This window comes from Podarcis pityusensis, assembly GCF_964106645.2.
Source record: "Podarcis pityusensis genome assembly, chromosome: 8".
Classification (NCBI taxonomy): Eukaryota; Metazoa; Chordata; class Lepidosauria; order Squamata; family Lacertidae; genus Podarcis; species Podarcis pityusensis.
This window is the reverse complement of record NC_138033.1, coordinates 227,246-241,564: the sequence shown is the minus strand read 5'-3', so window position 1 is coordinate 241,564 and position 14,319 is coordinate 227,246. Positions and strand designations below refer to the sequence as shown.

Sequence of the window (14,319 nt, the reverse complement as noted above, 5' to 3'; positions counted from 1 at the left end):
CTGTCTGCATCGCAAAGCCTTTGATAAACTTGCGATAGAAGTTCGCGAAGCCGACGAACCGTTGGACCTCCTTCCGGTTGCGTGGGCTTTTCCAATCCAACACTGCTCGGACCTTGGCGCTGTCCATGGCGAGCCCTTTATCAGACAACTTGTAGCCCAGGAAATCCACCTCGGTCACGTCGAATTGGCACTTCTCCAGCTTGGCGTAAAGCCTATGTTGCTGTAGCCTGCTCAGCACTTCCTTGACGTGTCTGTCATGCTCCTGCTGCGATTCCGAAAAGATCAGGATGTCATCCAAGAAACAGACGCACGTCTTGTAGAGGAGCCCCGCCAACACGTGATGCATGAAAGCTTGAAAAACGTGGGAGCCATTTTGCAATCCAAAAGGCATAACTCTATATTCGTAGGTGCCCAGGGGCGTGAACATGGCTGTCTTCCACTCATCTCCCTCCCGCATGCGAATGAGGTTGTATGCCCCTCGCAGGTCCAACTTGGTGAACACTCTGCCCTTCCGTACCTTTGCGAGGAGGTCGTCGATTCGGGGCATGGGGAAGTCCGATGGCTTGGTCACACTGTTCAAGATGCGAAAGTCCACTACAAGTCTTTTTTGGGGCGTGTCCCGCTTCTTAACAAAGAATACCGGACTGCCCCCCGCTGCCTTGGACTCTCGGATGAAACCGCGCTCCAAATTATGATCTATGAACTCTTTGAGTTCCTGCAGTTCGTCCTCAGACATGGAATACAGCTTCCCTTTGGGCAGCGCCGCCCCCGGCAGCAGGTCAATTTTGCAGTCATATGGTCTGTGGGGGGGTAGCCTGTCTGCCTCCTTCTCGCAGAAAACCTCCAAAAATTCCGCGTACTTGTGGGGAACCGCTTGCAGCGTGCCTAGCTGCAGCTGTGACTCCTCTTCCCCTCCTTCCTGCCTGGGCACGATGCAGTGTTCAGCGCAAAAGGAAGAGCCGAAGGTCAGCTGCCTCTGGTACCAAGCCAGTGTCGGGCTGTGCTTGTCCAGCCAACTCATGCCCAATACAATGGGCGTGTCCGATAGTTGAGTGACATTGAAGCTGATGATTTCCCTGTGATTCCCAAGTCGCATCACCATTGGTGGCGTCTGCTTCACCACTTGCCCCCCTAGCAGCTCCCTGCCATCCACCGTGACAACCTGCAGGGGCAGCGTGGCAGGCAGCAACTGTATAGCGTGCCGGTCGACAAAGTCCTGCCCTATAAAGTCCGCATTGCTTCCGGAGTCAATGGTGATTGGCACGTCCATGGTGATTCCATTGGGCAGCTGGAGCGACGCGGTGAGCCTCACTACCGGTTTGGGCGGGAGGGGGTCCATGGGCTGTAAAATCTCTGGGGACTGCTTCACTGACACGTCTGGCTGGGCCCCAGTGCCTCTTCCTCCAACCAGACTCCGTCGTTTCCCTGCTGTGGTTGTCCTTGCTGCGTTGCTGCAGTTACCATTGCTGAGGCTGCAGTGTGCTTGTGGAGCCTCTGGGGACACTCTTTCGCCATATGCTGTGGATCATCGCAGATGTAACACTTCCTGTTCCCTCTAGGAGGCTTCGCTTTCACTGCTGCCGGTGCTAGGGCTCTGGCTGCTGACTGAGCCCTTGCACCTCCAACCTCCATAGGTTCCGCTCCTCCTCCTGGCGGAGGCGTGGATTGCGCACGCGCTGCTTCTCTGGGAAGGAAGGAGGAGCCCCTGGCTGGTTCGCGCCCTCCACGCCCTTCGTCCCTGCTCCACGGACGTCCTTCCAGCCGCACCCCCACCGCCAGCGCCCTCTGAACGATCTCCTGCGTGGTCCGGGGTCTCTCCCCCCTCGCAATTTCATCTTTAACCGAGCCGTGCTCCCTCCCAAAACAGGTCTCTTACAGGAGCCGAATCTCTGTCCCATTCCAGGGCACTGACCAAAGCGAAAAAGCGGGCATGGTACTGCCTTACGCTGGCCCTCCCTTGCTTCAGTCCATGTATCTGCTGCCGAGCAAGATCAACGTCAATGCTTGATAAAAAGCACCCATCCATCGCTTTAATAAAGGCATCCGCATTTTGGAGCGCCTGATCCTTATCTCTCCACAAATTGCGCAGCCATGCTTTAGCATCTCCATGCAAATGGGACATGATGAATCCCACCTTCTCTTGCTCATCTCTAAAGTCTTTGTTCAGCAGTTGCAGTGCACACATTACATCTGCTCTAAAGTTGGGGTACTGTTGCAAATTCCCATCGAAGTGAGAGACCAGACCGCCTGTTCGTCTCCCCAACCCAATCCCCTCCGGTTTGGGTGTCAGTTGCCCTTGCTTCGTAAGCACTTCCAACCTGACCTGGAGATCCCTGTAGGCGGCAGCTGCGTCCTCCTCTCTCTTCCTGGATGCAAGAGCCTCGGCATTCAGTCGTGTCACTGCTTCTCTGAGTTCCACTATCTGCTGTTCGGCCGTCATGTTGTCTGCCGTTCGTGAGCTCGCTAGTAGGCACCCGCTTTCTCTCCTCTCCGCGAGGACGTAGATGCCCACAATCTGCAGATGGAGCTTACTGTCAGAGCTGCTTCCAGATCCTAGCTCACAGAGGATCACGCTAGCCAGCGATCATTAAATAAAAGTCTTTATTGAGTTACAGTTTCCATTCTCAAGCTGCTGCGTGCAACTCTACGTCTCATGGTTAGATCGGCGAAGCTCCATCTGAGTCTCCGCCCCTTGTACACCAACTTAATATCCTAGCCTTGCTCCACCTTTTCCGCCTGACTGTTCTTCTCTGGGTTCCTCTGCCCCCCGGGGTCTCTTCCTTCCGGGATTCCTCTGACGCTGACGCTGACCCCCCTGACTCTTCTCCCTCCTTTCGGCGGGCTTTAGGACCTGGCTCCCTTTCCGGGCTGCCTACTGCGCCACTTTCCTGTGCATTTGAACTTGGCACGCGCGCCCAACCTTCCACCTTCCGTCTGACCGTTTCTTCGCTCCCCGATGGAGGTGTGGCCACTCCTGACTCGTGCCCTCCCCCCTGTTGTGAGCTGCCAGCGCTTGATCCCTGGCGCCCTTCCTCTTCCCTGCTCTCTGGCGGTGACGCTGGTCCTGATTTCCAACTGCTCCCCTCTGAGTCCCCTCTGGCTCTATCTTCCTGGGGTGTCCCCCTAGGCTCCCCCCTTGCCCTGGCCACTGGTGCTCCTTTCTGTGAATCTTCTGATTCACTGGAAAGACTCGGAGATCTCGGGTCGTCGTCATCACTCATCTTTTCTTCTGCCTCCTCTCCCTCGCTCTCTGTTTCCTCCCTTGCCCTTGCCTCTGCTCCTGAACCCCTGACAATCATCATCAACTTTTATTTATATCCCGCCCTCCCCGGCCAAATTCCGGCTCAGGGCGGCTAACATCAGATACATAACATTGGTATAAAATCAAACAATAATTAAATCACCTCCTAAAAACATGTCAAAATCAAATCAAAGTCGAATTAGATGGCTTTCCGCAGGGTTAGGGTTGGGAACAGTAAATGCTCCACTGAACTGAAATTTCAGCCTTCACCACATAGGAAAACGGTCAAGTAAACAGCTATTTTAGTGGAGGAGGGTCAAGATATTAACTGATATGCGTGAAATTTCAGATATAGCTATATAAAGTTTAGCAAGATAAGAACTTTGGAGCAGGCTTTTTTTTTTAAAAAAAAAGTTTTTTATGAACCGCCCTAGTAGGGCAGTAATTGTCCCTTGATAATTTGTCACCCCCCCTCCATGATGGCACCCGGGGCAGCCCCCCCCTTCCTACGCCCCTGTTGCCCCGAAAAAGATTTCCAAAGAGCGCCTTTTGGGGGGGTTTGCAGGTCCATTCCTGGAGCCCCCTTTCCCTAAATTTAAAGTATCACCTCTGGGTATCGTGCCTAAAAAGGTACCGGGTGAGTTCCTCATGATTCATAACTTATCATACCCAAAAAGCAGATCAGTAAATGACGCATTTCTCAGGAGCAATGCTCAGTAAAATATGCGCTGCCAGATTATACAATCCAGTTTATTAAGGAATGCGGCAGCCCTGGTCCTCTTATGGAAAAGTGTGATGCCGAATCGGCCTTTTGCCTGCTTCCAGTCCACCCTCAGGACTTCTGGCTGCTGGGTTTAAAGTTTCAGGACCAATGGTACTTTTACCATGCTATGCCCATGGCTGCTCCATTGCATGCACCCCTTTTCAGACTTTAAGCACATTTCTGGAGTGGGCCATAAAAATAAGGTCAGGATCCCATTACGTCATCCACTATTTGGATGATTATTTGATAGCCGGGCAGCAGGAGAACCTGGGTTTTTAACACTTCCCATCAGCGCCGCTGCCTCTGCCACCAGAAATCCCTTTTATTTATGGCGTGCTAATTTTACGGCCACCTTGCAGGAGGCCACAAATGCTTCCGAGTGGCAGCTGCTGCAAACTGCAGGAGGGGAGAGGTTTTTTTTGCTCTCAGCTCCGGCTTGTGGACACCTGCTCAGCGCTGTGAGGACAGGCTGCCGGACTAGACAGGCCCCCGTTGGCCTCACCCAGCAGCCAGGCTCTTCCAATGGAACCTCCAGCTCCAGAGGCAGTCTATCTAGATTCCTGGGTTCTTAGGGAAATTTGGCCACTAGGAGACGAGGATGCTTGACTAGGTGGGCCATTGGCCTCATCCAGGGCTCTTGTTAGGTTCTTAAAGTGGGATGTAATTAAAAATAAAATAAACAATGACTTTGATCCTAGACACACCCAACTTGGAAATGGTCCCAGCAGGACGAGACCTCCTTACCCAAAAGGCCCCCACCTGACTGCTTTGATTTGTGCTTTTAAGAACTCGGTCATTTAGTGGCAGCACCGACCCTTTGGAACTCCCTGCCACTTGAGGCGCCTTCACTGGACTCTTTTTGGCACCTGCTAAAAGCATCCTAACCCAGATGCTTAGAAAATTGAGGCAACTTTAATCGGCTATCGTATTTTAAGTTTTGTACATTTTAAAGTGAACCACGCTTGATTTTTCTCGCTTGATCTTGCAAACTGCTTTGAGGCTTTTAATGTTCTTGTCTTATAGTCAAATCTTACGAAATAAATAACAAGGACGTTCGCTCCCCGCTGCAATGCAACAGAGATTCCTGCATCTCCTTGGGGGCCGAGATGCCCCTTTGCCCCCATTCGTGTGCGAGTCTCTGAGGGGAACTCTGGGGAAACTTCCTGGCACTCGCTACATGTGGTACCAGCACGGCGACTCCGGAGTCCCGATCCGGTTTCCAAAACTCAGCCTCATCCCGCAAGTCTTCTGCTCAGCTGCCTTTGGGGGTTTGGGAGCTGTGTGTTTGTGTTAGGAAAAGTCTCTGGCTTCGCCCCCCCCCCCCGGTGGGGTCTGGGCTGCCAAGTCAGCAGGAAGTCTCTGCTCTCAGGACACCCCACCTTCCCCTGGGGGGACGGGGTAGGGGGCGCGTGGCCTCCGTCCAGAGCGTGCGGCTTGGCTCGCTTGCCAGAGTCACGGTGAGGTATGTGCTTTTCTAAACACTCGGGGGTGGGACGCATCTGCACAGCAAGATCTGAACTGATTGGGGGGGTGGAGAATATGCAGGAAAAGAAGGTTGTCCTTTTACAGACAGCGCTGCCCGGCACTGTGGGGTCCTGAGCCAGCTCCCTGCTGGGAGCAACGGGACCCCATGCCCACTCGGCCTGCAGTGCAGAGCCCTCCCTATCCCTGGGGCTGGGCGGGAGCCAGATCCCTTGGAGGGGGCCCCACTTGCCCCACATTCCCAGGCACAATCGAGGCCGGCCAGACAGTCTCGGTTGTTCTTGGCTGCCCTGTGCCCGTCTGGGCGGTGCTGAGAAGGGACAGATCCTGCCAGGCCTTTGAGAGGGCAAGTCTGCAGGCCAGCCAGCTGGGCCGCGGTCAGAGGGAGGCCAGATTAGGCAGAGGGCAAAGTTGGCGTGGGGAGAGGGCAGGGTGGGAGGCAAGAGGCCAGGCGGGCACCAGCGATGGAGCAGATTGAGAAAGCAGTGCATGGGCTTCTCTTGCCAACTGATCCAGAGCAGGCACAGCACAGTCCAGTCCCAAGCTCTCCCTCTTTTTAAAGTCAGAAATGTGCAAGCTTCTGAGCCCCACAGAGTCCTTCAGTGGCAGAACGCCACCCTACACTCCTTGTCCTCTCTAGAAAAGCTGTCATGGCAGGAAGCAGCCTGCAAGAGGGATCTTTGGAAAGGACCACACGGACACCTTGTCCGACCCCCTCCTGCAAGGCAAGACACTCTTCCCCCCCCCGCCAGGGTCAACCTGAGCTGAGGGTAGAGGAAGGGACAGGGGTGGTCCCCTCCCCATCCTGCCCCAACCACCTGCTGTCCTTGTGACCAAAAAGACTCCTGCAAGGACTGGGGCTGCTGGTGTTTGCCTCCTTTCCAAAGCTCTCTGGAACCAAAACAATCCAAGTAAACTGGTTCAGCAAAGTCCAGGGGGCAGGATCCGAATCAATGGATTCAAACAGCAAGAAAGGAGATTTTAACTAAGCAATAGGAAGAGATTTCTGACAGCAAAGGCCGTGAGATGGAGGAATGGGCTTCCTCGGAAGGGACTCTCTTTCATCAGAGGCTTTTAAGCAGAGGTTGGGTGGCCCTCGGTCAGGAATCGTCTCCTCGTAGCTGAGTAAGATGGTCTCCCACGAACAGAGTCTGAACAGTGGGTCCGTAAGTGACTGTGGAGGCCAATTCTGGATCCACACGTCCTTCCTCAGTGGGGTTTCCGGGCGGGAGTTGATCACAGTGTGGATTGGCCAAGCGTGTCTTCCTCTTAGCACATTTCTCCCTTGTGTCCTGAGTTCAAGTGTCTTCAAAGCCCAGGACACCTTTGGGAAAGGCTGTTCTCCATCTGGAGCGCTCGCAGGCCAGTGTTTCCCAGTTTCAGTGTTTATACTACATTTTTTAAGATTTGCCTTTGGAGAGTCTTTGAACCTCTTTTGTTGACCACCGGCATTACGCTTTCCATTTTTAAGTTCGGATGCCAGGGCTTCTTCAGCTGTGATTCCTGCATTGCAGGGGGTTGGACCAGATGATCTCGGTGGGTCCCCTTCCAACTCTACAATTCTAAGATCCTGTGATTCTATGAGAACTTCCCCTCCTGCTCCACCGGGGGGGGCACTTGGACTCTACACAGCCTGATCCCCCGCAATGCAGGAGCTGCAGATGGACACCCCCCCGGCAGACGGCCCCCCAACCTCTGCTTAGAAACCTTCCCAGGGGTCCGTCCCCCCGTCCAATGGCTCTTGATCTCAGCAAGTTCTTCCTGCTGTCCAGGCGGCTGCGCCTCTCCCTCTTTCTCTCGCCTCGCTGGACATATGGAAGCTGTAATTGCAGCCTCGCGCCCAGTTTATATTATCTCTGTGTTTATTTCTCCTTACGTAAAGAAGAAACTGTGTCTATTTCCGCTACGCTCTGCAAGATTATTTTGGCATATAATCTTCCCCGTCATTTTCGTTTTGACCTCCACCCAGGTCCTGCCTCCGTTATCAGCTTGTCGGTTTTCTCGCTCTCTGTTCGTTTCGTTAGCTGCTCCACCTTTGCACCGTGACACTCAAAACCTTAATCAATGTTGTCTTTTTTTGGGGGGGGGGGGGGTGGCCCAGGCAGCCTTGACAAAAGAGGGGCCTTGCGGATAGAGGCTCCCACCTGCACAGCTCTAAGTTGCAAGGGCTGGTGGGAATTGTAGTTCAAAACATTGGGGGAGGGGTTTCCAGGTTGGTGGGGGCCACTTTGGGGCAGAGGAGCCTGCTGGAATCGGGCCCAAGGGGGACCCATCTAGTCCTGTTCTCACCGCAGCCAAATACCCCTGAGAACACAGGGATCCAGGTAGACTGCTCCTGGAGCTGGAGGTTCCATCAGAAGAGCCAGAGTGCTGGATCAGCCCAAGGGGGGGGGGAGACATACAGTCCAGCAGCCGCTTCCCACAGCGGCCAACCAGATTCCATTGTGGGACACTTGCAAGCAGGATTCGAACCCAAGAGCGCTGCTCTCCTGTGGTTTCCAGCGACTGGCATTCGGACCCACTGCTTCCTCCAACCATGGAGGGCAGAGCAGAGCCATCAGGGGCATCAATAGCCCTCTCCTCCAAGACTTTATGTTAAAGCCATCCCAGTTGGTGGCCACCTCTGTGGCAGGGAGTTCCGTAGGTTAACCGTGCCGAGTGAAGCAGGATTCCTGCCCCAGACGCGACTCCCGGCTGCCAAAGGGGGCTGTGCTCTGTCTACTTCTGACAGTCAAAATTTAGACCGGGGGGGACATAAAACTCCCAGGACGCCCACGGCTTACTCCTTCTCAGGCCTGACCCCATGGAGACGCGAGGAAGGGGAGAGGCAGGGGGCGGCCGGCTCAGTCTCTGAGACCCCCAGAAAGCGGCACAGAGGCTTCGCTGCCAGCCCCTCCCCACCCCTTTGGGAAACTCAGGGCCACAGGAAGAGGAGGATTGGGGCCAAGACTTGGCCTTCTTGCTCACCAGGAAAGGGCCTCAGCTGCACATCCCCCTGGCCAAGAAAGGGTGTGGTTGGGGGGGCTGAGGAAGAGGAGTGCAGGGGTCAGACTAGAGGACCCTTGGCTTCCCCCACAACCCTGCAATTCCACGATGCCATAAGGAGGTTTTGTGCCAGGGACCCCATAGTCCCTCTGCTGAGCTCTGGCAGAATGGCAGCCCCCACATGTCGTGCACCCGGGATCGGCGCTGCGATCGGCGCCGGGGGGGGCGGCGGTGATCCGACCAGGGGGGATTTTGTCACCCCCCTCAGGGAAGACACCCAGGACAATCCGCCCCCCGCCCCCCTTCCTACGCTCCTGGCTGGGGCCGCAAAGGAAGGCTGGCCATTGTTCAGAGGTCCCCCTCCGAGGGTCTTCTGCTGGTTCCCTCCCTGCGAGAAGCGAAGTTACAGGGACCCGGGCAGAGGGCCTTCTTGGCAGTGGCACCCTCCCTTCAGATGCCAAGGAGATAAATTACTCTCCGACTTTTCAAAGACATCTGAAGGCAGCCCTGTACTGGGAATTTTTTGATCTTTGATGCTTTATTATGCTTTGATATTTGTTGGAAGCCGTCCAGAGTGGAAAAGGCAACCCAGCCAGATGGGTGGGTCATTATTATTATTATTATTATTATTATTATTATTATTATTATCAGCATCATCATTTGGAGCCCTCACCATAGAAACAACATGGTAGCGGCAAAACTGCTGCAAGTCTGCAAACTGCAAGTGCCTTCAATAGAAGGAGAAATTTTTTGGGGGGGTGAGCAGGCAGGTCAGGTCTGACCCTCCCCAGGCCACAGGGAGGAGCCATAGCTATGGGGCAGAAGGTCCTGGGTCCCATCTCTGGGGCGGGGGGGGGGGTGCTGAGAGAAACTCCTCTGCCTGCAACCCTGGTGAGCCCTTTCTGCCAGCCAGTGTCTTCGGAGCTAATGGACGCGCTGGCCGGATTCCTATGTTCCTGGGAGTGGCGGGGGCCGGAGCGCCAGAGCCCCCCCACCCCCGTGGGCTGTGGACTACGTCAATGAGCATGTGGTGCTGCGTCCCATCCTGGGGGGCCGCTGCCTCCCCCCGCGCAAGGACCAGGCGCTGCTCCGAGGCACGACACGCGGGGAAAGGCCCGCCAGGACACGCCTCGCTTTGCACCCCCACCCACGCGCAGCCTGGGGAGCATCACCAAGCACAAGAGGGAGGGGAGGACGGGGAGACGCCCCCCAACAGCCCCCGCCCCTCTCCAAGCCTGCCCAGGGAAACTGAGGCACAGGGTGGCCCTGAGGACACCAAGACCCCCTGCCTGCCTGCCTCCTCTGGGGCTGGAGCTCAGCCCCCCCCCCCGGTCCCCCGCCAGAGGCAGCTGGGCCCATCTGGCGGAGGGAGGGCTCCGCGCCAGCTGGCCGCCTGCTCTCCCTCCAGCCCCCGAAGGAGCCTCTGCCGGCATCCGGGGGCCAAGAGAAGACCCTCGTGGGGCGCCAGGAAGAGAAGGCGCTCGCAGGGTTAACGTGGGTGGGGGGAAAGCAGGCAGGCCCCCCCCAACCCTCAGCGCCTTCTGGGAGGCAGGGGGGACACGACAACGAACCCCTGGCCCCCGAGTCCCTGCCCCCCGTCCTGCAAGGTGTCGCTCAGCAGCCGCTCATATAATTCCCAGGAACATCAGGTTTTCTGGGGGGTCTGCACCCCCCGGCCCCCTCCGACATGCAGCCCCCCCCTGCAAAGTTTGACCCTAGGAGTGGCAGCTGGAGAATCCCATCTGCCCGCCTGACCGCAGAGGCCATGACCCCCAGACCCATTTGCTGCCCTGGCCCCTCCTGGGGTCACCCACACACACCAACCCCCAGCTGCAGGCGGGGAAGAGGGAGAGGGGAGAGTCCCTGTGCCAGGGCAGCAGCTGGCAGGTGGGTGGGTGGGAGAGGAGCCATGCACTGGGGGGGACATCTGGTCAAGTGGCGGGGGGGGGGGGAATCGCTGCCCGTCTCTGTTCCTGGGAAACAGAAACCACATTCCAGGAAGGGGAGGAAAAAGTTGCCCGTCGAAAGGACCAGATGATGCGAGGGCACCAGGAAGCCCCCCCATTTCTCCTAGCCCAAACGGGGGGTGGGGCAGCCACAAACCTCAGCAACCAGACACAGAACCAGGCGAGGGGCAAAGGTGTGCCTGGCACAGCAGAGAGGCCCACGCAGGAGGCTGTGACCTGGGCAGGAGCGGGCACCAAGCACCCAGGGTGGGACATGGGATCCAGGAAGGGCACTTGATGCAAGAGGCTGCCCGCTTTTCCATGCTGCATCCCCTGCCCTGTGCCAGCCCCCCACCAAGCCCCCCTGCTGCCATACTCACAGACACGGAAGCCGGGTCCCCCTTCGGCCGGGCTGGCGTCCGCCCCGCTGTACAGGGTGGTGGCATTGCCCCTCTCGCAGTGGTTGGCGCAGCGGCCCTCGCTGCTGCAGTGCACCCGGCAGATCATGGGGGTGAAGAGGACCTTGACCCTCTGGGCACGGGCGGGCAGGGGGTCCCGGCAGAGCAGGAGCAGGAGCAGCAGCAGCAGCAGGGAGACGGCCGGGAGGAAGGAGTGGCGGCCGTGGATCATGGCCCCGCGCGGAAGAGGGCGCCACGGGCGGAGGAGCAGGCAGGGGAGCCGGCGACCCACCGCAGAAGCTGACGGACCCACCAGCTAATTGGAAGCAGTCGGGTGGGCGGGGGGGTGGGGGGTCTCGGGCGCCGGGCCAAGCACAATGTTTACGAGGGGCGGCTGGGAGCGTTAACTCTTCGCCTGCTCTGCGCAGCCCAGATGGAGCAGCGCTGCCTGGGCTTGGCACCCACCCGGGGGCCGCCCTCCTTGCCTCCGCCCCCCCCAGCCGGGTGCCAGCAGGAAAGCAGCCTCCGCCGAAGTTCCCAGAGCAGCCACATCCCAGCCCCCCCCCCACAAAAAGGCGCCGGCAGCCCTGTCCCTTTCGCAACCCGAACAGCAGCGCCCCCCCTGCGAGGGAGAACCGGCCAGCTCTTGTTCAGCGCTGCACTTGTCAGCTCAGAAGGAGACCCCCCCCCACAGGAGTCCTGCTCCAACCCACCTCCTGGGGCGAGACCCCTCTTCCCCCTCCCCAAGAGAGGAGGTTCTCTCCTCCTCCGCCCACCCCCTCGCCGAGGATATGAAGGCAGCCCCCCCCCGACTTCAAATGCGCAGCAATGCCCCCCCCCCGCATCCTCCTCCAGCTGCTGAATCTACTCAAGGAAGCTTTGCCTTGGAGTCTCCCCCCCCCGCTGGCTCCAGCTGTTCAACACCCCCCCAATAAAAAGCCTCCCAGCAAACGCAGGTGGGTGGGGGCGAAGGAGGCAAACATCTGTGCCAAAGGAGCCGCAGTGCCCCTAGCTCCCCCCACCCCAAATTCTCCAGCTTCCCAAGTCTTGAGTCCCCCCCCCCAATAATAGGGCTGCTTGCTTTACTGTTGAAGGAGAAGGAGCTCATCTCTCCCCCCCCCCACGAAAAAAACCATGAGGTTGTCCAGAGGGTGACAAGGTGGGTGTTCTCCTCCTGGAGGGAGGGGGGTGCGTAAAAGGCCTGCCCCCCCCCCCCCGGAGTGGCTGAGCAGAGCACTCCTAGGCAGCAACAGGGGGTGGGGCTTCCGAACAGGCTCCCCAGGGAGGAAGCTGGCTTGGGGGGGGAGAAGAAAGCAGAGCTGTCCCGCTCCCCCCCCCCCAGCCAGCCGGGCCTCACCCTCCCATCGCAGGCCAGGCTGACGTCATCTGGAAAAACTCAGGCAGAAGGGGGGGGGGCAGAACAATTGCCGGATCCGGAGGGGTGGGGACTGCGCTAATGGCCTGGGGCAACGGGGGGGGGGGAGGTACCCAGAATAACACCAGGGCTCTGGCCCTCCCCCTCCGCAACTGCAAGAGGCTCGTTGAGGAAGCGAAGGGGGGGGGCTCTGGGTTAGGCGTTGCTGCTCCCTAGTGGGGGGGGCAGAGCAAAGCCATCCTGACTAGGAGCCCCCAAAAGCCCTCCTCCTCCTCGCTCTTTCAAAGCCATCCAAGCAGCTCCCTGTGGCAGGGAGTTCCACAGATTAACTCTGCACGGCACTGAGGATTTCACTCCCTGGGCCACAGGAGAAACGACAGGCAGAGCCCACCAGCCTCCACGCTCCCCTCTTCCCCAGCAGAGGAGGCCCCATGCTCTTTCAGGCCCTGATCCTTGCACAGAACAGATCGCCTCCCCCCCCCATGCCCAGTACCTTGGGGCCTTGGCGTTGCTGGGGGGCCGTGTCCAGGAGGGCCGTTGCTGCTCCCGCTCGGGCGGGAGGCCAGATGCTGCGCCAGGATCGTGGCCATCTTCTCAGAGGGGTCCAACGTCTTCCGGCGCCGGAGAACCACCTGGAGCTCGGCCAGCCTGGGGGGAACGATCCTGGGGTCAGGGGCACACAGGCAACAAATCCCCACAGAAGTCAGAACACCCCTGACCTCTCTCTAGCGCCATGACCCCTCCCTCCAAGCCCAGCCCCACAGAAGAAGAAGCCGCTGGATCAGGCCGGGGGCCCGTCAGGTCCAGACTCCAGTCCCCCCCCAGGCTGAACAGATGCCCCAAAGGGAAAGCAGAAAGCAGGATTCGAACACAGAGCCTGTGGTCACCGGCGACTGGCATTCAGAAGCATCGCTGCCTCCGACTGGGGAGGGCAGGGCAGAGTCGTTGTGGGCAGACAGCCTTAGAGAAGTTTGCAAAAAGAGGCCTGGCATGGAAAAAAATGATGGAGAGAGAAGACATTTTCTCCCTCTCTCATGAAGCCAGAACCTGCGGAAGCGGAGATGCAGGGAGACAGAACAAAGTTAAACTGTGGAACTCCCTCCCACAGCGACAGCCACGCTCCTCGAGGGCTTCCAAAGAGGCTTTGACAAATTCATGGCTGCTAGGAAGCAGAGACATCACCTTGCCTACAAAGGTCCGTATAGTAAAAGCTCTGGTTTTCCCAGTAGTGATGTATGGAAGTGAGAGCTGGACCATCAAGAAGGCGGATCGCCGAAGAATTGATGCTTTTGAATTCTGGTGCTGGAGGAGACTCTGGAGAGTCCCATGGACTGCAAGAAGATCAAACCTCTCCATTCTGAAGGAAATCAGCCCTGAGTGCTCACTGGAAGGACAGATCCTGAAGCTGAGGCTCCAAGACTTTGGCCACCTCATGAGAAGAGAAGACTCCCTGGAAAAGACCCTGATGTTGGGAAAGATGGAGGGCACAAGGAGAAGGGGAGGACAGAGGACGAGATGGTGGGACAGTGTTCTCGAAGCTACCAGCATGAGTTTGACCAAACTGAGGGAGGCAGTGGAAGACAGGAGGGCCTGGCGTGCTCTGGTCCAGGGGGTCAGGAAGAGGCGGACACCACTAAACGACAGCAGGAAGGATGGCTCTGCCCTGCCTCAACCATCGAAAGTGATGGAGGAGAGAGCTCTCCTGTGTTCGAATCCTGCCTCCAAATTTCCCACAATGGGCCTCTGGCTGACCAGGGTGAGAAGAGGAGGCTGGACTAGACTATCTCTCTCTTTTTGTTAAATACTTTTTATTAGTTTTCATTTATTAAAACCCAATATTTGCCACATTGTATCAATACCATATTACGCCGCACATTTCTCTTTAACATTAAAAAATAACCAAAATGAAAACATATTTTCCCACCTGCAAATCCCCGGACTTCCCTCCACTCCTTCTTCTGGTTCTTTAAATAAACCAAATCATCTTACATTCCAGATCCCTTTACCCAATTTCCCAACTGCTAAACAATTAAACTTGCGATATACTGCACAGATATTTTAAACATTCAAACCGCTTTATACATTGCACATCTCTGCTTACAGACTATTTCCCCTTTCAAAATGATCCT

General features: G+C 57.2%; 1 protein-coding gene across 2 annotated transcripts in view; it reads right to left on the bottom strand.

Annotated features, from left to right (window-relative positions):
• LTBP4 (latent transforming growth factor beta binding protein 4) overlaps nucleotides 1–14,319 on the bottom strand; it is a gene marked incomplete at its 5' end in the record, with an annotated part of 67,557 nt that overhangs the window by 45,347 nt on the left and 7,891 nt on the right. The window contains one exon of one of the 2 annotated variants that reach the window (XM_081018590.1): nucleotides 12,684–12,838. In XM_081018590.1, the coding sequence (XP_080874716.1) occupies nucleotides 12,684–12,838 (155 nt within the window). Of the gene's footprint in view, nucleotides 1–10,797; nucleotides 11,315–12,683; nucleotides 12,839–14,319 lie in introns of those variants that run through there. The other variant, XM_081018591.1, reaches the window with a different exon arrangement.